The sequence below is a fragment of the Enhydra lutris genome, unplaced genomic scaffold (assembly GCF_002288905.1).
Source record: "Enhydra lutris kenyoni isolate GAN:26980312 unplaced genomic scaffold, ASM228890v2 scaffoldscaffold34, whole genome shotgun sequence".
Taxonomy (NCBI): Eukaryota; Metazoa; Chordata; class Mammalia; order Carnivora; family Mustelidae; genus Enhydra; species Enhydra lutris.
In genome coordinates, this window is record NW_019154118.1 from 6,137,693 (window position 1) to 6,165,646 (window position 27,954).

At 40.2% G+C, this 27,954-nt stretch overlaps 1 protein-coding gene across 2 annotated transcripts in view; it reads left to right on the plus strand.

Annotated features, from left to right (window-relative positions):
• Positions 1 to 27,109, plus strand: part of LOC111153776 (Rho GTPase activating protein 32) — a 205,468-nt gene extending 178,359 nt beyond the window's left edge. The window contains exons 15-23 of one of the 2 annotated variants that reach the window (XM_022513009.1): positions 267 to 349; positions 7,831 to 7,938; positions 8,218 to 8,363; positions 8,940 to 9,135; positions 16,255 to 16,400; positions 19,058 to 19,129; positions 20,983 to 21,861; positions 22,550 to 23,532; positions 24,793 to 27,109. In XM_022513009.1, the coding sequence (XP_022368717.1) occupies positions 267 to 349; positions 7,831 to 7,938; positions 8,218 to 8,363; positions 8,940 to 9,135; positions 16,255 to 16,400; positions 19,058 to 19,129; positions 20,983 to 21,861; positions 22,550 to 23,532; positions 24,793 to 27,045 (4,866 nt within the window). In that variant the 3' untranslated portion in view covers positions 27,046 to 27,109. The remainder of the gene's footprint in view (positions 1 to 266; positions 350 to 7,830; positions 7,939 to 8,217; positions 8,364 to 8,939; positions 9,136 to 16,254; positions 16,401 to 19,057; positions 19,130 to 20,982; positions 21,862 to 22,549; positions 23,533 to 24,792) is intronic. The other variant, XM_022513011.1, reaches the window with a different exon arrangement.
• The last annotated feature ends 845 nt before the right edge of the window (positions 27,110 to 27,954 follow it).

Consider the following 27,954-nt stretch of genomic DNA (forward strand, 5'->3'; position numbering starts at 1 on the left):
ATGTTTTCACATTTTCTTTCTTTTAGTTTCTAACTTTGATCCACTAATCTTATCACTGTTAATATTGGTTACCATAAAGTTTTAAAAAAGTTATCTTAATAGATTTCAATGTCCACATAGTATGAAAACAAAGTTTACTTTCTTGATACTCTGTGTTTCCTTGTTGTTCAGCATCAAAGAGTAGAGTGAAACTGAATTGTAAGTGAAGAACTTTCATTTTTTGCCAACAAAGACTACTGGTTTATTTCACATTGTGATTGTTGCAGGATGCTGTTTCAGCGGCAACAGATGAAGAAAGGCTGATAAAAATTCATGATGTCATCCAGCAGCTCCCCCCTCCACACTACAGGTAAATCATGTGTTCTAAGATATCACCCAAAAGTACAAGTCAGTTGATGCGAAGAGTGGTTTTTTTCCTTTGAGTTTTTAACTATTTAAATTTCTGTGGAGTTCTATATAAACTTCCATTTGTTCAAACATTATGTTTATTTGTTGTTGTATCCCAAGGCCTGGCATAGTGCTTGGCATATGATAGGCACTTAATAAATGTTGGATTAATGAATGAATAAATGAACAAATGGAAAGTTGACTAAACCTGGTTTTGTTGTTTTCTTTGTCTTTTGAGTCACTGAGAAATATTGGGGTGTGTGATCACAAGTGTGAATATTTGACTTGTGATTGCTTGAGTCCAAAATACAGACACAGAACTAGATTCCTGTTTACTGGATTCCTTTTTTCCAGTTCTCTTTTCTTTTTCAAAAGATGTCTAAACTACATAGAACCATAGCCTCTAATAGGTGTCTCAGAATTCTTCCTCAGGAGACTCTCAGATGATCAACAGACCTATTTTTGGGGTGTTTTGTAGGTTTTGTTCTTATTCATTGGTTTTGTTGTTGCTGCCTTTTTTTAAAAAAGATTTTATTTATTTATTTGACAGACAGAGATCACAAGTAGGCAGAGGCAGGCAGAGAGAGAGAGGGAAGCAGGCTCCTGCTGAGCAGAGAGCCTGATGCGGGGCTTGATCCCAGGACCGTGGGATCATGACCTGAGCCAAAGGCAAAGACTTTAACACATTGAGTCACCCAGGCACCCATGTTGTTGCTACTTTTTAAGACTTAGTTTAATTTGTATATTAGTTTGGACTCTCAGAATATTTTTGCTCATATCTGAAAAGACCAGAATAAAATTGAAGATGACTGCCATTTAGTGAGAGAAAGAAAACAGTACAAACCATAGATGATGATATGCAAAAGATGATATGCAAAAGGCAAAGGTAAAATTTTAAAATTTCAGTTACTGACAGAAAATTAAATGCAGTAGATGTTTTAGTAGTACAGAAATTAAATAATTTAGTGCTTTCTTTTTCAAAATGACATAATTCATATATATATATATACATATATATATATATATATATATTTTTTTTTTTAAACTCAGCACTAATTCAACACTAAAATTTTTTTTAATTTAGTTAAGTAATCTCTACACCCAACATGGGGCTCGAACTCATAATCCTGAGATCAAGAGTCATACACTTTTCTAACTGAGCCAGCCACACACTCCTAAAGTTTTTAATCAACATTAAAGATCAGCGCTTTTTTTTTAAGTCCACACTATAGCTGTAAATCATGATGATCAAGAACCAAAAGGTAACTTAGCGTTGACTCATTGTGCCATTAATGTGTGTCTTAAGAGAAATATGAGGAAATTAAAGAAATTCTTAAGGACCCACTGAAGAGTGAAAAAAATACAACACAAAAGAGCTTTTGTGAAGGAAGCTCAAGAAATTCAGGTACTCAGGTATTCAGTCCTGAAAAAGAAGGTTTGAGGAGACAAATGTGATAATATACAGTTATTGAACAATATTTTAAGGAGGAAAAGGACTTTTTAAGTTACCGGAAAAAGAAACCTACTGCAGTATAACAAATATTAGCTTTGATACATCTAAGTTTGAATTTGCAACTTCATCACTTCCTTCATGACCTCTCCAAACATTAATCTCTATATCTGTGAAAGAATACTAATAATACCTTCTTAAGAGGATTTTTTTTATGTTAAAATGTTTGAATAAGTCTGGTCCTTAGTATTTTTTTTTAATATAAAGCATAACAAGACAGATGACTAGAATTAAGCCAAGACTTCTTGACTTGGTAGTTTTAATAGGAGGTACCATGTAAATATATCTTTTTTCTCTAAATTAAGAAAAAAAAATACCAATATAACATATATGTACATAGTTTTAAAAAGTCAAATGGTCTACATTGTTGCCAGTGAAAAATAGCAGTTTCCTGCCTCACAGCTCCCCTTTCTGATTTCTCCTTAGCTTCTGTTTTTGAATAACATGCTTATGTTTTTATTTCTTGATTTTTCGTTTTTAGATGTTATTTTTACCTTCCTTTAAAGTAAATGAAATTTAGCTTTCTTTACCCACCCGCCCTAATACCGCACAAACACGTTTCCCCTTCTCTTGTCTTCATAGTCTGGTCTTGTCAACATTTGGAGTTAAATCAGTATTCACTGTCTGTGTTGTCATAACTTTGTTAACTGTTATTTACAAGCGTCATAATATATACTAGACTTCTTTTTCCTTTCCGGGTTAACTTTGTATGTGTTTGTGGAGCAGTTGCCCATTTTTGGTTTGCTAAGTTTCTGTTCATCACTAATTTATCCCTGAAACTCTCTCACAGGACTATATATGTTCTCCCAGAACTGTGTGTGTGTGTGTGTGTGTGTGTGTGTGTGTGTCCCATGGAAACATCCCTCCTGGAGCCTTTTATCCCACTACTCAGTCCCCCAGTCCAGGCTGATTGCTCTCTAGATCTACAACACCTTCAACTCTTACCCCTCATTTTGGAAGTTCTCGTCATTGCCTCCTGCATGAGTTGGATCCTTCTTTTTGGGGTGCCCTTGTCTGTCCTCCCTGCTGTGTAGTAGACATCTTCAGTAGCTTTCTGAGGAGAGCTATAAGGGAAGTAAATGTTTTGAGACATAGATATGGAAATGCTCTTATTCAACTCTTGCATTTGATTGATAACTATGGAATTTTAGTCTGTAAATAATTTTTCCCATAATTTTGGTAGTATCACACCACTGTCATCTAAGCAGATATGCTGCAGTGATACCTGATTCTAGTCTGCCAGTTCTTAATATGACGCATTTTGTTTTGTCTGTATCCTTTCTGGATGCTTTTACACTTAGAACATACCTAGTGTTCAGTTTTCACGTTGACTTGTCTTGCAATGGGTTCTTTTTCTTTCTTTGCTGGGGGCACTTGTTGGGGCTTTTCCATCAGGGAACTTCCAAACATTTTTCTTGTTATTATTTCCTCAATAGTTCTCATGGCAACTTAAACCCCAACCCTTTTCTCTATTCTCTTTCTAGATTTATTGTAGTTCTTGAACCCGTTCTTTCATTTCTTACCTTCTCTTTGTCAGTGTCCATGTACAGATTTCCTCCAGGCCATTTTTTTTTTTTAAGATTTTATTTGTTTATTTGACAGAGAAATCACAAGTAGGCAGAGAAGCAGGCAGAGAGAGGAGGGGAAGCAGGCTCCCTGCTGAGCAGAGAGCCCGATGTGGGGCTTGATCCCAGGGCTCTGGGATCATGACCTGAGCCAAAGGCAGAGGCTTAACCCACTTAGCCACCCAGGCGCCCCCAGGCCATTTCTTGATTTAAAAGAAAATGATTTCCAAGAACTCCCATTCTTATTCTTCTGAATGCTCCTACTTTATAGCATCCTTCTCTTACCTCATGGATATAATCTGTTCTCTCTATGAGAATATTACTGGTAATTGTAGGTTTTGTTTTAAATTGTTTTCTGCTTATCATAGAATTTGTTCCTTCCTCATTTGGCGGCTCACCTTTATCAAGACTGCAAAATATTCAGCAGATTTCATGGAAGCGAGAAATAAAAATTCTTTTTTAAAAAGTCATATTTTACAAGTGCAATAGCATTTAACTTCATTGTGAATTAAAATAATCTTGCATACACAGATTAACACTTAAAATTGGCTTTAGGTAAGCTTAAAATTTAAATCATATTTAGTCAAAATGGTTTCAGGAGAGAAACCTATAGGCAAAACAACTTATAGTGTCTTAGACACAATTAGGACATTTTACAGAGGGAACCAAGACTATTGGTTAATATTGTGGGTGAATTAAGAGAACTTCAGTAAGAAGAGATATATATGGAGAGAGTGTAAATGCATGTGTGTTTGTATGTGTGTGTGTGTGTATGTAATAGAGAGTATGTATGTGTATATATCTTGTATGTATATGTTTCTCATATGGTAAAGTACATACATCTCCTATATATTTTATATTTTATATAAACAAATCTCCCAACATATGTTTTATTTATATCTCTTTTTCCCTGTTGTGTAGTACATTTATGTTACCTGATATATAATGTCTGTGTATTATAGGTATTATAATGTAGGGACTTTGGAGCCAAATTATCTGTATGAGCTATGTGACCTTGTGACCTTAGGCAAGTCCCTTTGCCTCTTGGCCTCAGTTTCATTGTTTTGAAAATAGAGACTACTGGTACTTTTCTATTAGGATTATTATGAATATCAAAAGAATAGCTCTTAGAGCAAGGCCTGTTCTATAAGTGCTTTTCATATGAGTTAATCACCTCTTTTACTATTGTTATGTATATCTATGCATTTACTTTTTTGTTTTATCTATAGTGTGAATGTATAAATGTCTGTGTGTATATATACTTACATACATATATATCTCCTATAGAAGCAAGAAAATATTATTTTTAATCATGTCTAAATACAGTATTGATAGCATTTAACTTCATTATGAATTAAAATAACCTTGCATAAACATTGGCTTTCAGAAAGCTTACAGTATATATTGATACATATAACTTTTCTGTTATATTACAGTTATCTTCTTTAACTACATTCATATTTTTCCTATATCACATATGTTCTCCCTTATTATATAAATATAGATATTTCCCAATAATAGATAGATATTTCCTTTACTAATTACATCTGTAGCTTCCTTACTATTTATCTATTTAATCTTGAACATTATATACCTTTGCCTGCTATTTATTATATATTGTATATCCTACTATATATCTTACTATATGTTCTCACTGTCTCTATATATGTTATGTAGATATATATAGTATTGCCTACTTTATGTATAATCCCTCTAAAATACAAGCTCCTTGAGGTCATGAATTTTGTCTTGTTCATTACCGTATTCTCAGAATAGAACCTTGCACATAGTAAATGTTCAATAATATATATTGCATATACATTTTATATATTTTATGCACCATATACTTTATAGCTTGCCGATATTATCTTCTGTATTCCTAATATATATTACCTACAGCACATGCCCACATGGTTTATATGTATTGTTTCCTATAAATGTATCTCCTACTCTGTATTATATAAAATTCATTTTGATGTATCTCCTGCTATATGTTTTTATATCCTAGTTTCTTCTACATAATTTGAGTGTTAATCTCCTTTAATATATCTCTTTCCATCCTGATTTTTAAGATATTAATATTCACATTTCCTAGTTCCTCAGATGTTCTTAAAAAAACATGATTTTTAATAGTGTTCTCTTATGTGAATGGGCTATATGTTATTTAACCTTTCCCTAATTTGCTTGTTTGTTTTGTTTCTTAAACCCCACATATGAGTGAAGTCATATATTACTTGTCTTTTCTCTGACTTATTTCGCCTTGACTTTTACTTTTTAGCTCCATCCATATTGTTGCAAATGGCAAGATTTCATTCTTTTTATAGATGAATAGTATTCCAGTGAATGTGTATACCACCTCTTCTTTGTCTGTTCATCCACTGATGGACACTCGAGCTGCTTCCGTAGTTTGGCTCTGGTAAATGATGCTGTAATAAACATAGGGGTACACGTATCCCTTTGAATTAGTGCTTTTGTATTTTGGGGTAAATAGCCAGTAGTTTCATTATTGGACTGTAAGGTAGCTCTATTTTTAACTTTTTGAGGAACCTCCATACTCTTTTCCACATTGGCTGCACCAGTTTGTATTCTGTGGTGGGTTATTTTCCTCTCTCAGTTTTGAACATGACTCTGAGAACCATGCATTTGCATGAATCTTTTTGGAAATCTAGATTTTTTTCTTTGAATGAAGACCTGAAAATTCAATTCTTAGACGTCAAAAGGTACTAAATTTTTCCCCCAATATACAGCAATTTTCAAATTGTATTCTATGAAGATTTTTGCAGCTTGTACTCTGCTGACTATTAAAATGCTCATTTCATGGGACTCTGACTAAAATTCCCCATGAGCTTTTAAAAAACATTTTTACAAACAGATAATGTGAATAAAATGCTATCTTTGCTTGTTTTGATTTGCATTTCTTCTAAAACATATTTCTGAAGTACTTAAATATTTCCCTTCCTTCATCTACCCCCCCACTCAAAATAATAAAATTTTACGTGTTTCCTAAACACATTTCTCAAGCTTCCCACCTTAACATTGTCTCCAGACCAGCCTCATTTCTGTCTGTCTGTCTGTCTGTCTTTTGTATCTGCGTATGTATAGGAGGGACCAAGAAGTACCATTTGTACTGTAGAGCAGCTGCAGTAGATGATACTGAATGAGAGACTGGGGAGCCAAGCTGACCTTGATTTGAGACAGAACCTGAGCATGCCTCGGCTTTCTCCTCCATAGTCTGGGAGGTGGTAACACTGGGCAGGTCAGGCTGCTGTGGGAATTCACTGACATTCCTGCAGAAAGCCTCTTGAGCAGTGCTGCTAGCTGCTGTCTGCTTTTTCTTCTCAGATTCACCATGGGCTCGTCTTGGTCTTTGAGGCTCATATGCTGACCGCAATTGAACTTTCATTACTGTTGCAAATAAGTGTCTCAAATTTCTGTCCCCTATACATTGTCTTTAATAGTTTCAATCCCTGTACAAGTAGGTGGGGACACTTTGAGAGATGTAGGAGCTGCTAGGTAATACCTCTGTGTGTTTCTGATTTAACTTGCGTTTAAGCTGATCATGCCTTCTTTCCAAAAATGTTCTGCCCTGTTACTTAATATCCACCCCCCCATATATAAGTATATATGTGTATATGTGTGTTTATGTGTATACATGCGTATATGTATATGTGTGTATATGTATATGTATATATGTGTATATGTATATATGTGTTAATGTGTAAATATGTGTGTATGTGTATATGTGTGTGTATGTGTAAATATATGTGCATGTGTATATGTGTGTATGTGTATATATGTATATATGTATATATAGTTGCTCATCTCTTCTCTCCCCTTGGTGCCCACTGCAATTTTTCTTTTAATCTTTTAGGCCTATGAAATACTGTTTCCTTTTATAAAAGAAAAGTTTAAATCCTTTCCTGTTAGTGTAGCTGCTACAAGTAGAATAACATAACTTCATGATATCATTTGTTTAGGAACTAGTTTTTATGGAAGATTTACTTCACTGGTGTCTTTGAAACTAGATGTCTGACAGCCAGGAGCAAATATTTCTAAAGATTTTTAAAAACTAAGGCCATTTTCTTGGAACCAGTCCTGTCAGAAGTGTTAATTTCTTACTGTGTCTACCTTAGATTTTTTTTCTTATACTCTGGAGATGTGATTAGTATATATAGAATATAGGATTCGTAATATTCTCCTGACACTTCTGTGGCAATCATATTCAGACCTAAGAAGCAACAAAAAATTCTGTTGGAGTTTGTATGGTTTCCTTTTCTATTTTTCTGTTGAAATCTTAAAAATTAATTAGTAGGGCTTTTATGCCCTATACTGTTTCTTTTCACTAATATGTTACATTGCATTTTCCAGAACGCTGGAGTTCCTGATGAGACACTTGTCTCTTCTAGCTGATTATTGTTCCATCACAAATATGCATGCAAAAAACCTAGCAATTGTTTGGGCTCCAAACCTGCTAAGGTAAGTTGCATTTGACTTAGGACCTTAAGTAGAACTAGTCATCTTAAATCAAAGTCTAATTTGTCAGTGTTCCTTGAGGACAGTTTTTAAAAGTAAAATTCATCTGCCATTTTTATGAGCATCTCCCTGAAAGAGGCAAGTGGGGCTTAGCCAAAGTATTAAAGTATGCTTTCTTCCTCTAGTCTGTTTGTGGTTTACACGTTTTTAAAAAAAAATAATAATGCCCTTTAAAGCTGCTGTCTTTGGGATTCTCTGATGGTAATGTTGGTTCTCCCACAGATCAAAACAGATAGAATCTGCCTGCTTCAGTGGAACAGCAGCTTTCATGGAAGTGAGAATTCAGTCTGTAGTGGTTGAATTCATCCTGAATCATGTAGATGTCCTCTTCAGTGGGAAAATCAGTGCCGTCATTCAGGACGGGGCAGGTATGGCTCTCACAGATTTTGTTTATGAGGAACAGGGATAAACTTCCAAAGGCATGGAAAACTGCATTTCTCATCTCAGTTGAATAAATCTGTCTTTGGTAGAAAGCAGGTAATTTATGTCCACTTCTCAAAATGCACGGTTTAATAGTTACTTTGTGGGTGTTCAGTATTTAATGAATACTGCATTAGCCCTGTTATGATCTAAGTTTATGACACATTAAAAAATACCCCGTGCCACCTATTATTGACGCATATAAAGTTATATAATATGGAACAGTGAAAGAAAAATTTTTTTTCCAAATCTAAGATATCTGAGTGATACCAGGCCTTGCTTGGTATCTTTTAAGAAAGGAAAATAGTTACTACCTAAGGAATTTATATTTATATATGTGTCATTGTTAACATCCTGGTGTGTATCCTTCTTTTCCTCATCCATTATAAACCCCTGTTGTTTTTGCCATTTAAATAAAAGAGCAGAGATAGGTAGACAGATGGAGATTGATGTACACACACTCACATTTTTTTACCTATGCCAAAAATCTTGACTCTTTTCATCTCTTTTCTTTCTTTCCAAAGCTTCTCTCTCAAGGCCCAAGTCATTGCTGGTTTCCTCTCCATCCACCAAGCTGCTAACATTGGAGGAAGCCCAGGCACGAACGCAAGCTCAGGTCAACTCTCCAATTGTGACTGAAAATAAATATATTGAAGTCGGAGAAGGACCTGCTGCACTTCAGGGGAAGTTTCATACCATAATTGAGTTTCCACTTGAAAGGTAAAATTCATTAAATCCTCTTCAGTGATATGATTTTCATAGTCCAGTGTTCTTTTCTTTACTTTTTTTTTTTTTTTAACGGTTGTGTTCTAATACTACTATATTGATTTTGGGCTAGTCCCAGAAAAACTCATTCATTTGATTATAGGTGATAACTCATAGGGAATGATACAAATGATTTGCAAAAAGCATTATAGCAGCATGTCATTTTTTTTTAAATTTATTTATTTGTTAGAGGGAGAGAGAGAGCATGAGCACAGGCAGGCGGAATGGTAGGCAGAGACAGAGGGAGAAACAGCTTCCCTGCCGAGCAAGGAGCCCGATGTGGGACTCGATCCCAGGACGCTGGGATCATGACCTGAGCCGAAGGCAGCCGCTTAACCAACTGAGCCACCCAGGCGTCCCAGCATGTCATTTTTTTTAAAGATTTTATTTATTTATTTGACAGACAGAAATCACAAGTAGGCAGAGAGGCAGGCAGAGAGAGAGGAAGGGAAGCAGGCTCCCTGCTGAGCAGAGAGCCCGATGCGGGGCTCAATCCCAGGACCCTGAGATCATGACCTGAGCCAAAGGCAGAGGCTTAACCCACTGAGCCACCCAGGTGCCCCGCAGCATGTCATTTTTAAAGAAGATGAAATTTATCATAGAGGGCAGATTGTTGGGAAAAATAATACACTTCTACCATATAGGATGTGCTTTTCTCTCTGAGATATGTTGTCTAGAAATTTATTTACAAATAAGCTGGGGGCATCTAGGTGGCTCATTTGGTTAAACATCTGACTTCAACTCAGGTCATGATCTCGGGGTCCTGGGATCAAGTCTTGTGTTAGGCTCCACACTCATCTGGGAGTCTGCTTGTCCCTCTACCCCTCCCTTGCTCATACTTTCTCTTTCTCTCTCTCTCTCATTCAAAGAAAAAAAGAAATGGATTGGAATAACTTACTCAGGAAATAAAGAATGGATAATGACTTGTTTGACATTGGCTCCATATTAAGTTTAGAATAGACCAATACTTCTCATAGTGCTATCTCCCAACCAGCATCAAGAGATGAATGAAAACTATTCCTGTGTGTGTGTGTGTGTGTGTCTACCACATCTTTATGCATTCATCTCTCTTTTTTTTTTTAAGATTTTATTTATTTACTTGACTGAGATCACAAGCAGGCAGAGAGAGAGAGGGAAGCAGTTTCCCTGCTGAGCAGAGAGCCCAATGCAGGCCTTGATCCCAGGACTGTGAGATCATGACCTGAACTGAAGGCAGAGGCTTAACCCACTGAGCCACCCAGGCACCCCTATGCATTCCTCTCTTGATGGACACTTAGGTTACTTCCATATCTTGGCTATTATAAATAAAGCTGCATGAACATATACTTTTCAAATTAATGTTTTTGCCTTGTTTGGATAAATACCCAGAAGTGGAACTACTGGATCATATCCTAGTTCTATTTTTAATTTTTTGAGGAACCGCCACACTATTTTCCCTAGTGGCTGCACAAATTGATGTTCCCACCAGCAGCACATGAGGGTTTCCTTTTCTCCACTGCCTTACCAACACTTGTTATTTCTTCTTTTTTTCATTTTAGCCATTCTGACTGCTATGAGGTGGTATCTCATTGTAGTTTTAATTTGCTTTTCCATGATGATGAGTGATGCTGAGTATCTTTTCATGTGTCTTTTGGCCATCTGGATGTCTTTTTTGGAAAAATGTCTGTTAAGGTCCTCTGCCTCAATCAGATTATCTTTTTGGTGTTGAATTATGTGAGTTTTTATATATTTTGGATATTAATCCTTTATTGGCTATGTCTTGCAAATATCTTCTCCCATTCAGTAGGTTATCTTTTGTTTCATATATGGTTTTGTTGTGCAACTTTTTGTTTGATGTAGTCTCAGTTGCTTTTTTTTTGCTTTTCATGCCCTTCCCTGAGGAAACAGATTCAGAGGAATATTGCTAAGGCCGATGTCCAAGAATCACTTCATATATTTTCTTTTAGGAGTTTTGTGGTTTCAGGCCTTACCTTTAGGTCTTTATTCTGAGTTTATTTTGTGTATGGTATAAGAAAGTGATCTAGTTTCTGTGTTTTACATGTAGCTGTCCAGTTTTCCCAACACATTTGTTGAAGAAACTCTCTTTTCCTTGTTGCATGTTCTTGCCCCCTTTGTCATAGATGAATTGACTATAGAAGCATAAGTTTATTTCTGGGGCATCTTCTGTTCTGTTAAACTATGTTTCTTTTGATGCCAGCACCATACAGTTTCATCTACAGCGTGGTTCGACATCTGGGAGTGTCATACCTCCATCTTTGTTCTTTCTCAAGATTGTTGTGGCTGGTCAAGGTATTTTTGATACAAAGTTTAAGATTTTTTTTTTCTAGTTCTATGAAAAATACCATTCATACTGTGGTAAGGATTGCATTGAATCTGTAGATTGCTCTAGGTAGTGTGGACATTTTAACAGTACTAATTCTTTCAATCATAAACATGGTGTATCTTTCCCTTTATATGTGTCATCTTTAATTTCTTTCCCTAATGACTTATAATTTCCAGGATACAGGTGTTTCATGCCCTTGGTAAATTTATTCCTAGATATTTTATTCTTTTTGATGCAATTGTAAATGAGATTGTTTTCTTAATTTTTCTGCCAGATGTGTTAGTAGGGTAAAAAATGCAAAGTATTTCTGTATATTAATTTTGTGTCTGCAGCTTACTATATTCATTCATTAGTTCTACTAGTTTTTTGGTGGAATCTAGGATTTTCTATACATAGTGTCATGTTATCTACAAATAGTGACAGCTTTACTACTTCTTTGCCAATTCGGATGCCTACTATTTCTTTTTTCTTTTCTTTCTTTCTTTTTCTTTTTTGTCTGATTGCTGTAGTTAGCACTTCAGTACTATGTTGAAAAAACATGGCAAGAGTGCATCCTTGTCTTGTTCTGATCTTAGAGGACAAGTTTTCACCCTTTTACCGTTGACTGTGATGTTATCTGTGTGTTTGCTATATATGGCCTTTATTATGATGAGGTATGTTCCCTCTCAACCCACTTTCTTGAGAGTTTTTATTGCGAACAGATGTGGAATTTTGTCAAATGCTTTTTCTCATCTGTTGAGATGTTCCTATGATTTTTATTCTTCATTTTGTTAATGTGGTGGACCATGTTGATTGATTTGCAAATATTGAACCATCCTCCCATCCCTAAAGTAAATCTCACTTGATCTTGGTAAATGATCCTTTTTCTTGGTAATGATCCATTGATTTCAATGTTGTTGAACTCAATTTGCTAATATTTTATTGAGGGTTTTGCTTCCATGGTCATCAGGAATATTGGTCTATAGTTTTCTTTGTTTTGTAGCATCTTTGTTTGATTTTAGTGTCAAGGTAATGCTGGCCTTGAAGAAGAGATTTGGAAACATTTCCTTCCTTATTTATTTTTTTGGAATAGTTTGAGAAGGATAGGTAGTAGGTATTTCTTGATTTCTTTGATCAAAGATTTATTCTTTAATGTAAATGGAGTGAAAGTCCCTTACTGTTGTATTACTGTCAATTCCTCCCTTTGTGTCTGTTAATATTTGCTGACAGGTGTTCCTTTATTGGATTCATAGCTGCTTACAGTTGTTACGGCATGTAGTTGGATTGGGTCTTTTTTATTATGTAATACCCTCTTTGTCTCTTGTTATCTCTTGTTACAATCTTTGTTTTAAAGTCTGTTTTGACTGATGTAGGTGTTGCTATCCCAGCTTTTTTTTTTTTTTTTTTTTTTGCTTCCATTTGCATGGGATATTTTTTTCCATTTTTTCACTTTAAGTCTGTATGTGTCTTACATGTGAAGTGACTGTCTTGTAAGTCATGTTGTTTTACCCAGTCACCCTATGACTTTTGATTGGAGCATTTAGTCTGTTTACATTTAAAGCAGTTATTGGTAAGTATGTACTTACTGCCATTTTGTTGTTTCCTGGTTATTTTTGTAGTTCTGTTTCTTTGTTCTTCTCTTACTCTTTTTTCTTGTGATTTAATGACTTTCTTTAGTGTTATGCTTGGATTCTTTTCTCTTTTGTGTGTGTGTAGTTATTACAGGATTTTGGATTTTGGTTTGTAATCAGTGTGAGGTTCATAAATAATATCCTATGTATATAGCAGTTTATATTGCGTTGATGATCACTTAAATTCAAATGCATTCTAAAAACACTGTTTTTACTCTCTCCTCTCCGTTTTATGTATATGGATGGCATCATATCTTACTCCTTTTTATTTGTGAGTCCCTTAAGTGAGTTTTAAGATATAGTTGATTTTTACTTTCTTCTTTTAACCTTCATACTAGTTTTTTTTTTTTTTAAGATTTTTATTTATTTATTTGAGAGCATGAAAGAGAAAGCATACAAGCAGGGGAGAGGCAGAGCAGGAAGGAGAAACAGACTCCCCACGGAGCAGGGAGCCTGATGTGGGACTTGATCCCAAGATCCTGGGATCATGACCTAAGCCAAAGGTAAATGATTAACTGACTGAGCCACCCAGGACCGCATACTAGCTTTATAAATGATTGATCTACTATCTTTGTTTGCTTTTACCCATGATATTTTTTCCTTTAATAATTTCTGTTCTAATTATGGCCTTTTCTACTCAAAAAAGTCCCTTTATCATTTCTTGTGGGGCCGGTTTAGTGATGAATTCTTAGAACTTTTGTTTGTCTGGGAAACTCTTAATCTCTCCTTTGGTTCTGAATGATAGCGTTGCCAGGTAGAATATTTTTGGCTGTAGATTTTTTTCCTTTTAGCACTTTGAATATATCATTTCACTTCTTTCTGGTCTGAAAAGTGTCTGCTAAAAAAACAGCTGATAGCCTTTTGGGGTTTTCCTGGTATGTAACTATTTGTTTTTCTCTTGCTGCTTTTAAAATTCTCTCCTTATTTTTAATTTTTCATGTTTTAATTATTATGTGTCTTGGGGTGGACCACCCTGGGTTCATCTTTTAGGGGGCTTTTTATGCTTCCCAGATCACCTCTATATCTGTTTTTTTCCCTGGGTTAGGGAAGTTTTCAGCTATTATTTCTTCAAATAAGTTTTCTGCCCCTTACCCTTTTTCTCCTTTTGGGACTCCCATAATGCAAATGTTAGCATGCTCAATGTTTCCCAGAGGGCCCTTTACCTACCATCATTTCTTAACATTCTTTTTTTCTTTATTTCTTTTTGGCTTAGGTGCTTTCTACTCCCCTGTCCTCCAGATTGCTTATCCATTCTTCTGCATATTCTGATCTGTTGATTCCCTCTAGTGTATTTTTCACGTCAGTTATTGTTTTTTAGCTCTGTTGATTCTTTTGAAAATTTTTTATCTCTTTGTTGAAGCTCTCACTGAGTCCGTCTGTTCTCCTTTGAAGTCCCGTGAGTGTCTTTGACCATTACTTTGAACAGGCAAATTGCTTATAAGGCAAATTGCCTATCTCTGTTTTGTTTAGTTCCTTTTCTGAGGCTTTGTTCTGTTATCTTATTTGGAACATATTCCTCCATCTCTTCATTTTTCTTTCTGTGTATTAGGTAGTCAACTATGTCTCCTGGTCTTAAAGTGGTGGCTTTTTTAGAGGAAGGTTTTGTGGGGCCCAGTAGTGCAGTCCCTCCTAGTCATCAGAACCAGGTGCTCCTGGGGTGTTCCCTGTGTGGGCTGTGTGTGCTCTCCTGTTGTAACTGGGCTGGACTGCTGTGGGTGTTTTGGTGGGTGGGTATGGCTCTCAGTCCCGCTGCCTGCAGTGACCAGCCATGGCCACTCTGGGCACACTGGTGGGCATAGCTGGACTTGAGTGCAGTTGTCTGAGAGGCCTGGCTTTGGCTGCTGCAGGGTTGCTGGTGGGTGGGGCCAGCCCTCACTGCATGGTGTGCTGGTGTGCTGCTGGGCAGGGCTGCCACCTTCCCTCCCTGGGGCAGGAGTTGCCTTGAATGGGCTCCATCCTGACCAAGGCTGCCTGCTAGGTGTGGCAGGAACCACTTTGGAGGGGCGCTTGCAGGGACAGGTGGGTTGAGTGGGGCTGGTCTGAGGGGAACCCTGGCATGGGGCAAATGGTGCTAGCAAGGTAGATAGATGGTGTTAGAACTGGCTCCTGCCAGTGTTGGGCCAGCTCGGCTGAAGGAGGGCAAGAAAGTTGATGCCTACCAGCATTTCCGTGATTTTTTTAAAAATTTCTTATAGTATAGCAGTCAAGAGAGCAGATGTTTGGATATGTATATAACTGGGTTCCAACCCTGACTCCATCATTTACTAGTTTTATAACATTAAGGAAGTTACTTAAACTTGGTGTCATAATTTCCTCGGCTATAACCTGAGAATAATAGTACCTACCTTGTACAGTTATTTTTATTTTAAATGAGCTACTACATAAGACATCACAGTGCCTGGAATTCAATTTATGTTAGTTATTATTTGTAATACTTTTCTTCCTTTTTGGTTTAATTCTGTTTACTCACACACAAAACTGTTTTCTTTAACTCTTTTATTTTGGAGTTTTAATAATTCCTACTTCTAAATATTTCTTATTCTTATTTCACTGATTGTGAGGTTAGATCTAAATATAAAAATCTGTATAAAAATTATCTTTGTGACTAGCTATTAATACTCAAATCTATACATTTTATTACCTTGTCATGCTTCAGCTGTGCTGTGTAGACTGTGCTGTATATACACACACACACGTGCTACATGTATGCACACATGCAGTGGATGTGTGTGCTACATGCATGACACAGATGCATGTGCTACGTGTATGCACATATGCAGCGGCTGTGCATGCTACATACATGACACAGCGGATACGTGCTATATACATGACACAAGTGGATATGTGCTACGTACATGACAAAGCGATGTGCGTGCTACATACATGACACGGACATGTGCTACATACATGACACAGCAGTAGTGCGCTACACACATGACACAGTGGATCCGTGTGCTACATACATGACAGAAGAGATATATGTGCTACATGTTTGCACACATGCAGTGGATGTGTGAAAAACAGGTACTGTTCCAGCTGTGCCCTCTCTAGGCTGTTGGGTTCTTTCCATCATTTGTTCATTTCCTCTAAATAAAGACAGCCCCTTGGATATCTTAATACAGACTACTTTCTCTCTCTTAGGAGGAGGCCTCAAAATAAAATGAAAAAATCTCCTGTGGGCAGCTGGCGTTCCTTTTTCAACTTGGGGAAATCATCGTCTGTTTCTAAGCGGAAGCTGCAGCGGAACGAGAGTGAGCCTTCCGAGATGAAAGCCATGGCTCTGAAAGGTTGGTGCTCCCTGCTGTTCTGTGCCGCGCCGTCAGAGCAGCTGGCGTGGCCGCTCCACTCCCCTCCTCTCGGTTGGCTGTCGTCATGCTGCGCACAGGTGCCTAGTATGTCATGACGGTGTGCGTCAGCACAGTGTGTCCACAGCCATGGTGCTGGCTGCTAGTTGTCTTCTTCTACAAGTTCTTCATCCCCCAATGCAGACATAAATATGCGGGGAATATGTAGAAGTGCCCAGTTTCTTGTGGAAACTGCAGATTATGTAGAGTGTGGATGTGATTGAAATTCATAACATGGTTGTGTGCTGTTAATAAAAAAAATGACTGCTAGGCTGTTTAATTTTTATTAATCTGTATTTTTATATATTTAAAATGTGACAAAACCATGTTTTAACATGCTTTTTAAGTTTTTAACTCTTATAACCAAGGAATCGATCTTTTTTATGGGATAACTCATTGGTGAGAGTATCTTATTATCTTATCAAGTAAATCTATTACTGTTGTTGCAAATACTACTCTTAAAAAATAATTTAAAAACCGTGATATTAACAGCTTCTGAAGCTAGGAAGGACAATAGTACTTGAATGTTAGAAATATAATGTTCAATTCATTTAATTCATCATTCATTTAGTTTGCAATCATGTACTAAACATGTGCTAAATATTTAGATAGCAGCCTCTCAAATAGAAAGAAAACTAAGATACTGCCCCTGCCTTCAGAGACCTACTTGGGAAACTGTGTAAGAAAATAAATTTCAGGGGCGCCTGGGTGGCTCAGTGGGTTAAGCCTCTGCCTTCGGCTCAGGTCGTGATCTTGGGGTCCTGGGGTTGAGCCCCACATCGGGCTCTCTGCTGAACGGGGAGTCTGCTTCCCTCTCTCTCTCTGCCTGCCTCTCTGCCTACTTGTGATCTCTCTTTCTCTCTGTCAAATAAAAAAAAATAAAAAAAAAAGAAAATAAATTTCATGCAGAATCATACCAATTGAAATAGGGATTTGTGTGAGGCATTTACGGTAGGACTTGTCAGTTCTTAGGGGGAAGAGGGCTAGTGGTTAGAAATCTACCCTGTGACTTGGGTTTTAAAATATAAGTAAGGATTCACGTGATCACCAACTGAGAAGGGCATTTCAGGAAATGGGAGCACAGTGTGTGCTAAGTGTGTGAAGCAGGGAACGTGGGTGGGTAAATCATGGTTCAGAAAGAGGTCATCAGGGGTCTCCAGTGCTTGCCAAAGAGTTTTGGTTTTGTCCTGTGTTCCTTTGGGGGTTATCTTGTGGCTTTAATATGTAACATGGTTCCATGTAGGGTTTAGAGAGAGGACTTCAGCAGCAGTACAGGGAATGTACGAGGAGAGATAAGCCTGGACACTGGACAGTAACTGTCCAGTTACAGGTGGTGTTATAGGTGGACAAGAGATAGTTACAGGGGGACAACCAAGAAACAGTGAGTGTCTGGGGTACACAGTGGCAGTAGACGTGGGAAATAGATTTGAGAGATACTTAGGAAGCGGAATCTACCAGGCTGTGTGACCAAATGATTGTGAAGGATGAGAAAAAAAGAGGAGCAAAGATAATTTTTAGATTCTGATTAAATGATTAGGGAGGTGGCAGTGCCGTCATTCATGTAGGGAGCAGCAGTTTGGAGAAGAGAAGTGATGTGTTTATGGTGGACATAGTGAGTTGGACATGCCCAAGAGGTGATCAGTAGTATGGGTCTGGAATTCAATAAAGGAGTTTAATATAACTGGAAATACAGATTTGTAAGTCGTCAGCAAACCCTAAAGATATAGTTTATGGGAGAGCCTGTAGAGTGAGAGAAGCTGGTTGAAAACTGAATCTGGAGAAGAGCAGTGTTGGAAAGACCGGAAAAGGTACAGTTGTCATGAAAGTAAGAAGAAATGATTAAAAGGATAGGCAAAGAACAAAAGAGATGAGCACTGTCCCCAGAAATAATGGAGGAGGGGTTTAAAGAGAAAAGCATCACCAGTGTTGAGTAGTGCTGGGAGGCCAATGAGGGTATTTAATAAATAAGATTGAACATACGTAGTTAAGGCACTGTGTTAGGTTCCTAGGACTTTCAGAGCAGAGTGCTCCAAATTGGATGACTTAAAACAACCAATTTATTTCCTCACAGTTCTGTAGGCTAAAAGTCTGAAATCAAGGTGTCAGCAAGGCCATGTTCCTTCCAAAGGGTCCAGGGAAGAATCCTTCCTTGCCTCTTCCAGCTCCTGGTGGCTCCTGGCATTCCTTGGCTTGTGGTGGCATCACCCCAGTCTCTGTTTCCATCTTTACTTGGCCTGCTTCTCCATCTCTCGGAGTCCTCTCTTCTGAAAAGGACACCCTGAGTGGATTTAGGGCTCACCGTAAATCTAGTGTGATATCATCCTAAGCCATCATGCTGGTCTTTAGAAAATAAAAAAGGAAGACGTTTTAAAATTCATCTCTTTTCTCAAGTTGATAATCCTTTAGAAAAGAGATTTTTCACACAGGAAACCCATGTGAAAACAATACAGCACCTTATTCAATATGCTGCTTACATTGAATATGTACAGGTAATCACCCTTGGAAACTTAAGTCTGTGTAGAGAAGAACGCTGTTCCTTTCTCTACATATGTAGCAGTAGCAGTGGATAAAACCTCACACTGTTTGGTTTAATTCTTCAGGTGGCAGGGCAGAAGGAACACTCCGTTCAGCTAAAAGTGAAGAATCCCTTACTTCTCTCCATGCAGTCGATGGTAAGACTAAAAGCATCGTTGTTTTATTCCATATTTCATGAAAGAAAACAACAATCGAGTATATTTGATAAATACATATATATAAATAGGCTACAGACTACCACTCCCAGACAATAATCATATCTATTTCGTACTGTCCATCGATGTCTTCATATAGTACCAGGCTCTAATCTCTTCACTGTTGACATGATTGCTGTTCAGTGTACCTAAAAATAGGTAACCACTTATATTTATTAAAGCCCAGTGGAAAATGATGCTGTTAGTATTTCTTTCTTTAGATTTCATGAAAGCAAAATTTTACAAAATATAAGATTAAGCAGTTTTGATATTCACATCAGTAGTTTTTTGTCTTGTAAATGGCTTAACCTGACATTAAATTTCATAGATGAGATTGATTATAGGCAGCCCTCATTATCTGAAGATGGGATCCTCTGTACAAGGAGAAGAAAACTTAGACGTGAATCCTCTTAAAAAGGGGACCAAAATTTTAGTAAAGAATATAAAAAGGTTTGATTGCAACTTGACAAACAAAACTAAAAATTATGAAAATAAGGGTTTTTTTAGCCCCTAATTAACAAAAGTCAGGGCATAGTTGTAATTATGTACTAATTTTAGAAAGAACAAAGGATTACTTCAATTGGAAGGAAATTTAGCTTTTTTGACAAAACCTTGTCATAATAGTAAATACGACATCCTTCACTCTATGTTGGCTTATGCAGCAGGATTGTAAAAAAGGCCTTTTCTACAAAAGTAACCGAGAGCTAAACTGATTTCCCACGGGCTTTTCTTCATCTGTTGATATCAGGATCATTTTTTTTTTTTTGAGGTACCCTGGGGTGTCATCGTCCTAGTCGACTTTCTCATCTTCATTTATTAACTCTTCTAACTGCCAGATCCTCAATGACCGACAGCTCTGCTTATTTCAAGAAATCCTCACACATCCCTTTAGTTGGGTGTCTGACATCTTAAGCATTTTCTGAGATTTTCCATTTCACTGCAGTTAAGAGAGTGGTTCATAGATACAATGAAGTGGGCTGGGTAGATGCCAGGATTAAGCAGAAAATAACGTTTTAGTAGAGATTAATTGTATAAGTAGTCAACACATTAGTGAACGTATTTGTGTTAAGGCAATTTCTGCCTCTTTAGAGCACATTTTCTCCATGGTGATTCTAATTGTTGAAATAGAATGCTGAGCTCGAAGACTTCTGTTGCCGGTTGGATGTGCAGCAATATCATAAAATTGTGATTGAAGGATTCTGCCTGAGAGACTTAAAGCCTATTCTTATTAGAGGAAAAAAAAAAAGAAATTGTTCTAAGTATCTGAAAAGAATCCTATAGCAAGTATGTGTAAATATTTTATGGAATTGTAGAGATTTTTTTAGTTGACATATTTACTTTTCAGAAGTGTAGGTGTTAGGAGGATTTTTCCCCACCCAAAAAACAAAAACAAAACCCTTTTGCTGTGGGATATCCAAAGTACTATTGAAAGTGGTTAATTCTATCTTAGAAATCATGCATGAGATCAGTCATAAAATAAGACAAAAAGAAAGAAATCTTGCCCAAAGTCGCAATGTTGCACTAGTAATAGAATCCAAGAGTTCTGAGTCTTTTTTCCTGTTGAAACCATCAAAGGCTGCATTCTCCCCCTGATGATATCAGATGTCTTTGTTATTTAGCATTTGGTTCAGAAGTCCCATCCATTTGCCCCAAGAGACAGTTTCTGAAAAGAAGATGAGAAATAACATTTCCTTACGCTGTCGTTGTGCACTCCTGCTGTCCTAAGTAGGTGACTTTTCATAGTATTGTGTATTATGTGTCCTAGGCATTCATACTCTGATATCCGTTTTTGCCAGGTGATTCCAAGCTGTTCCGACCCAGAAGGCCCAGGTCGAGCAGTGATGCACTGAGTGCCTCCTTTAACGGAGAAATGCTGGGGAACCGCTGTAATTCCTATGATAACCTGCCCCATGACAATGAGAGCGAGGACGAGGTGGGGCTGCTGCACATTCCCGCTCTGATGTCTCCTCACGCAGCTGAGGATGTGGACTTGAGCCCGCCGGACATTGGTGTGGCCAGCCTGGATTTCGACCCAATGTCATTTCAGTGCAGCCCCCCTAAGCCCGAATCAGAATGTCTGGAGAGCGGGGCTTCCTTTCTAGATTCATTAGGATACTCCCAGGAAAAACTAAGCTCCAACAAAAAGGATACAGAAGCAGGTGGTAGCCAGTCTCAGACGCCAGGAAGCACTGCAAGTTCTGAAGCCGTCTCTCCTCTTCAGGAGAAGCTGAGTCCATTCTTTACCCTGGACTTGAGCCCAACAGAAGAGAAATCATCCAAGCCATCCTCATTCACTGAAAAGGTCGTCTACGCTTTTTCTCCAAAGATTGGACGGAAATTAAGCAAATCACCTTCTATAAACATATCTGAGCCAATTTCAGTGACTCTTCCTGCCCGGGTATCAGAAGTCATCGGGACCGTGTCAAATACAGCAGCTCCGAATGCATCTTCTCCAACCTGGAGCAAAAGTGTGGAAGACAGTGAGGCCATAAATAGATCCCCCACCCAGGTAGTAAAGATGAAAACCAGTGAGAGAGACGCCCAAGGAGCATGTGAATGTGAAGTCCAGCCCCTAGAGCAGGGGGCTGCTGCAGAAGTAGAGTCGCCAGGGAAAGAGGAGCAGGTCGTCGCGAGCAGTCAGAGTAAGGCTGTACCTTCTGGACAGACTCAGACAGGTACCATTTGTTTTCCTCCATTCTTTCCTTAAGCTAAGAGGGATCTCCAGCCCTGTGTGCCATCTGTGCCTTTTAAGAGAGAAATTTACTCCACAGCTAGCCTTTAATCAAAGAGAATGTTTTTCTGGGTGGTGCTGATGGCTCAAAATCCTGAGTTAAAATCAGTCAAACAGAAATTCCCCAAAGGGCCAGTGGTCCTGCTTCAGACCTTCGTAATGTCCCCTTTTGTCTTTGGACAGTCAGAATTCCTGGATAATTTTTGCACAACTTCGTAGCTCTTGATTTTATTTTCTAATAAAATATATTATAGCCTTCCAAGTTAACCAGCCAGCCTACACCATCAGATGTAAAAACTGTCCTTAATAACAATCTGCAGGCATTTGAAGCTTTGTTTTCTAAGCTGTCTTTTCTGAGCCAGATGAGGGACCTGCTTCCCCCCCCCGCCCCGCCCCGTCTCTGTAGCAATTCAAGAGGAAATTGCAATCTTTAAGCACTTGGTTTCAGTTTTCCTTCTGAACCAGATGTGTTTTCTCCAGCATTTGCATGTGGGACGGAAGATCATGGATTGCCGTTTTGAAAAATGGAAGGCACCTACTTTTTAGTGATCAAATGGGGAGAGTTTGGCTTTCCGTATAGGATAACACAAGCTACCTTTTCACTCTCATTTTTTTTCCCAATTTCCCACCAGGAGCAGTTACCCATGACCCCCCTCAGGATTCCGTTCCTGTCAGTTCAGTCTCTCTTATCCCACCACCACCGCCTCCGAAAAACGTTGCCCGCCTGTTGGCTCTAGCATTAGCTGAGTCTGCGCAGCAAGCCTCAACCCAGTCACTGAGGAGACCAGGGACTTCCCAGGCTGCTTACACAAATTACGGAGACATAGCAGTGGTTGCAGCAGAAGAGAAACTGCCTAGCTCCTACTCTAGCGTTACTCTAGATAAAGCCTGTTTCCAAACTGATAGGCCAGCAGAGGAGTTCCACGTCCAGAACAATGTATCTGGGAACTGTGACCAGCCTATTCCAGATCCGGCCGCCACTGGGAATCCTACCCATGCCAGTGCCACGGAATCTGGGGAACAGCTCCACCAGGCCGACTTCCCAGGGCATCATCCCCATCGAACCTGTTTACCTGGGGACCCAGACAAGGCCAGAATCACTTCAGTTCCCTTAACAGACTCTAAGTCGGATGATCCCCTGAGTTTTCCTGAAGACCAGTCTGGGAAGACCAGTATGCCAACTGTCTCCTTTATGGAACAGGACCAGTGTCAGCTTCATTTCTACAGTGGAGATCAACTTCCTTCGTATCTTGGTGCAGGTGTGGATAAACCCCATCATCACCCTTCAGAACTTGCAGACAAATCGCCCACACCTTCTAATCTGCCTCGGGACAGAAGCTACCCTCCCTCTGGGTCCCCTGAAGAGAATCCCAGCGCAGCCGCCATGGCTTCCATGACCGCTGCCCCAGCGACAGCCGCGATGGGCACCAGGGGAGCCAGCTGGGATGCGGCTGAACAAGCCACTGCAGCTGATTTCGCCACCGTCACCCTTCAGCGCCCTCCGAGGACGAATCGTCCCCTCCCGCCGCCTCCTTCCCAGAGGTCAGCTGAGCAGCTGCTGGTCATGGGGCAGGTACAAGCAGCCACCAGTGTGGGACTGAATAATACCCACAAGGTAAGAAGGGGAGGGAGTTGGGGAGATGAAATGTACTTTTTCCAAAGGTATGTCACTTTTCAGCAGGGTGTGCTGCTCCCTTTGAGTCAGATAGGACATTTATCTGAAGTCCTGTAGCAGTTTCCATGAAACCTTTCCTGTCTGAGGTTGGACCTGCCTTTGCGTTGATGCCAGATTTTCTCTGAGAAAGGAGCAGTCGTTCAGTGATTCTAGTTCATACCTGCTGCCTTTTCTTCCTAAAGCATCCGGGTAGTTTCTTCGTAGAACTACAAGGAGCTCATGATCAAATACGTCAGACTGGGCTTCAGGTGTCAGGGCTGTGGGTTGGTCCCCACACCCCCCTCCCGACTCTGTCACTGACGCAGTGTGACTTTGGGCAAGTCATTTTTAACCCACCCTCTGCCATTGATTCACGTCTGCACGGTGAATGTGCTTTATTCTCAACACATGTGGAAGACTTTCTGCCTTGCAGACTTTTTAGAAATGTAAGAGCTGACAGTGTTTTAGGTCATTTTGTTATTTTCTTAGCATAAGCCAGCAGGTTGTTTTATAATCAAGCTTCTGTTTTGATGAGAGAATATTGGATGCAGAAAGCTAAGATTTCTTTCTAACTTTCTCAGATTTTAAAAAAGTGCCCCACATGCTTTGTGGTCACCTTGAACTAAAAGGACTTTGCTATCTAGACTTGAGTGGAGGATGCTATTTCTAGCAGCTGCTTCTCAGGGACAGCACGTTTGCGGCCTTGCTGTGAGGGCCATGTTTGGCGTCAGCCGCTGTGGGCCAGGGTGGAGTGGAGGGTGGGGAGCGACAGTGACCGATTGGTCTGAATGTCCCTCGGACCAATGTCACTTCGTACAGCTGTGAGTCACTTCACAAATCTCTCCAGCTAGAATCAACTCTCTTTGTTTAACAAATTGTGCTTGGTGTTGAGACCAGTAGACTAGGTATATGTCTTTAAGCTTGACTATACTTTACGCCCCTCTTTTGGTCTGGACACTAAGATGCTGTCACAGGCAACATCGCCTCACATTTAAAGCCTGTCACAAATTAGAACAGTTTCCCAAAGATGCCCATGGCTCTTGTACCAGGTGGCAGCACAGACTGCTTCCTGGACGTGCGGGCAGATTGGGCCTCCTGTCGTGTCCAGCGCAACCACATGGCTTGGAGGGTTTCAAGCTACCATCCAGAGAGCCTCAACTTGTGGGTTACAGATTGAATAGTAATTGATTCCAAGCTCATGATATAACTGTCTTTTAATAGGTTCAGGTGGTTCCAGCTCCAGAGAGACCTCCTGATCCCAGAGCCACAGACGATCCCGCACCTGTCCTTGTCGGTGATGGCGGCGCAGCTGCTCAGTGTCCCGTCTCTGCCCCCGCTCTCCAACCGAGCCTTCCCGAAAAGGTGCGGGAGGGTGCCAGGGCCCCACCGCTGCACCTGCGCGCCGACTCTGTCCCCCTGTACTCCTCCTGTGGCTTTCCCATGCCAGTTCCTCCCACCAGGACGATGGAGAATAAGATCGCCGCTGCCCTCCACTCCAGCGGTGCAGATGCTCCCAGCAGTTCCAGTTACCATCCCTTTGTCACCGCTTCCTCAGCCTCTGTGGAGGACGGTCTGCCTTTACCACTTCCCGTCCCACAACCTAAGCATGCTTCACAGAAAACAACTTACTCCACCTTTGCCAGGCCTGATGTCACCCCTGAACCCTTTGGGCCAGAAAACTGTGTGCATTTCAGTATGAATCCCAACTGCCAGTACCGTCCACAGAGCGTACCTCCACATCATAATAAATTGGAGCAACACCAAGTGTACGGTGCCAGATCAGAGCCACCAGCCTCCATGGGACCTCGTTATAACACATACGTGGCCCCAGGAAGAAATGCGTCTGGACACCTCTCCAAACCATGCAGCCGAGTGGAGTATGTATCTTCTTTAGGCCCCACAATTAGGAGTAGTTGTTACCCTGAAGATATTCCCCCGTACCCTACCATCCGGAGGGTACAGTCTCTCCATGCCCCTCCGTCTTCCATGATTCGCTCTGTTCCCATTTCACGGACAGAAGTCCCCCCAGATGACGAACCAGCCTACTGCCCAAGACCCCTGTACCAATATAAGCCATATCAGTCCTCGCAGGCCCGCTCAGATTATCACGTCACTCAGCTTCAGCCTTACTTCGAGAATGGTCGGGTCCACTACCGGTATAGCCCCTACTCCAGTTCTTCTAGTTCTTATTACGGTCCAGAAGGAGCCCTGTGTGACGTGGATGCCTACAGCACGGTACAGTTGAGGCCCCTCCACCGCCTACCCAATCGCGATTTTGCCTTCTACAATCCTAGGCTGCAAGGAAAGCACTTGCACACTTATGCTGGTTTGCTCCCACGTCCCCGGGCCAATGTGACTGGCTATTTCTCTGGTAATGACCACAATGTAGTCAACATGCCTCCAGCTGCTGATGTAAAGCACACATACACCTCGTGGGATCTCGAGGACATGGAAAAATACCGAATGCAATCCATCCGGAGAGAGAGCCGTGCTCGGCAGAAGGTGAAGGGGCCTGTTATGTCCCAGTATGATAACATGACCCCAGCCATGCAAGATGACTTGGGTGGGATCTATGTCATCCACCTCCGTAGTAAATCAGATCCTGGGAAAACTGGACTTCTCTCGGTGGCAGAGGGAAAGGAGGGGCGGCATCCAACTAAGGTCGTCAGTCCTGAGGGAGAGGACCGCTTCTATAGAAAGCATCCAGAGCCAGAGTTCGATAGAGCCCACCACCATGGAGGATATGGCAATGGACCGCCAGAGAAACCCACTCTCCCTCAGAAGCAAAGTAGCCTCAGGAACAGGAAGCTTCACGACATGGGTTGTAGTCTCCCTGAACACAGGGCCCATCAGGAAGCAAGCCATAGGCAGTTATGTGAATCAAAAAATGGGCCGCCATACCCGCAAGGAGCTGGCCAGTTAGATTATGGGCCCAAAGGGATTCCAGACACTTCTGAGCCAGTCAGCTACCATAACTCTGGAGGGAAATATATTACATCGGGGCAGGAGACTCTCAGACTGAACCACAAAGAGGTGAGGCTCTCCAAAGAGCTCGAGAGGCCTCGGGCTAGGCAGCCTCCTGCTCCAGAGAAACACTCCAGAGACTGCTACAAGGAGGAGGAGCACCTCCCCCCGTCAGTAGTCCCACCCCCGAAACCGGAGAGGAGTCATAGCCTGAAACTCCATCATACTCAGAACGTGGAGAGGGACCCCGGTATGCTGTACCAATACCAAACACATGGCAAGCGCCAGAGCAGTGTGACTGTTGTGTCCCAGTATGATAACCTGGAGGGTTACCACTCCCCGCCCCAGCACCAGCGAGGAGGCTTTGGAGGAGGAGCAGTGGGAACCTATGTGCCCTCTGGCTTTCCTCACCTGCAAAACAGGACATATGCTACAGCTTTGGGCCAGGGGGCCTTCCTGCCCACAGAGTTGTCTTTGCAGCACCCTGAAACACAGATTCATGCAGAATGAGCCCTGGAGCAATAGAGTTGAAGCAGCCTCTGCTGGACAGTGGACTGTTCTATTTTTTTCAGTAACCAAAAAGATTTAAAAAAAAAAAAAAAAAAGCTACAATCCCCCCCCTCCCCGACCACATTAAAAACAACAACCACCACCAAGAAAAATCACCATCTTTTTCCCCTTTCCTGCTTCATCACCATCTCTTCCATCTCTAGGCTGTGATTTTTGTCATTAAAAGAGATCTGAATGATTGTAAAGCACTGTGTTGAAAACCTAGTGAAGAAATTTGTCACAGACCATACTTGCCATATGGGGCTAATGTGTCAGAGCCTGAGGACTGCCTTTAACTGAATTTGAATTTAACCTTGTCCTTCTTAATATTTGCTACACAGCGCAAAGCGGTTTATGTCTAGTTCCTGGTAGGCTTTTGCATTTCTGTTGCATTTCTACTAACTTTCTCAGTAGCCATGCAGCTTGCCCAGGTCGACACTTGGTTTTTGTCCCTTTATTCTCCCTGACTTTGAAGGGTTTTGTGCGTTAAGTTACAGGGGAGAAAAACTTCTCCCTTATCCTTCAGATGAGTCTGTCAGACAATTAGCACATTATAATTTAAAAAATAATAATAAAGGAATGAAGACTTTAAGCATCTAATAAAAACCCATTGTAAAATGTCAGGCCATTTAGATCCAGGCTGAACCACGTTCTTTACATTCTTACTTCTCAGAGTCGTTGCTCGCAGTTCGGTGAGCAGGCTGACGTCAGCTGCAGAAGGGATTCTAAAGTCAGGAGTAAAGAAGCTTCTTAGGCAGAAGTCTGTGAACGTCGTTAGCACTGTAAAACCCTGTCAGTGCTTCTAACGTGTCACCTGCCTTCAGTTTTGTTTTTTGTTTTTTTTCCCTCAATAATATTTGGTAAATAGTA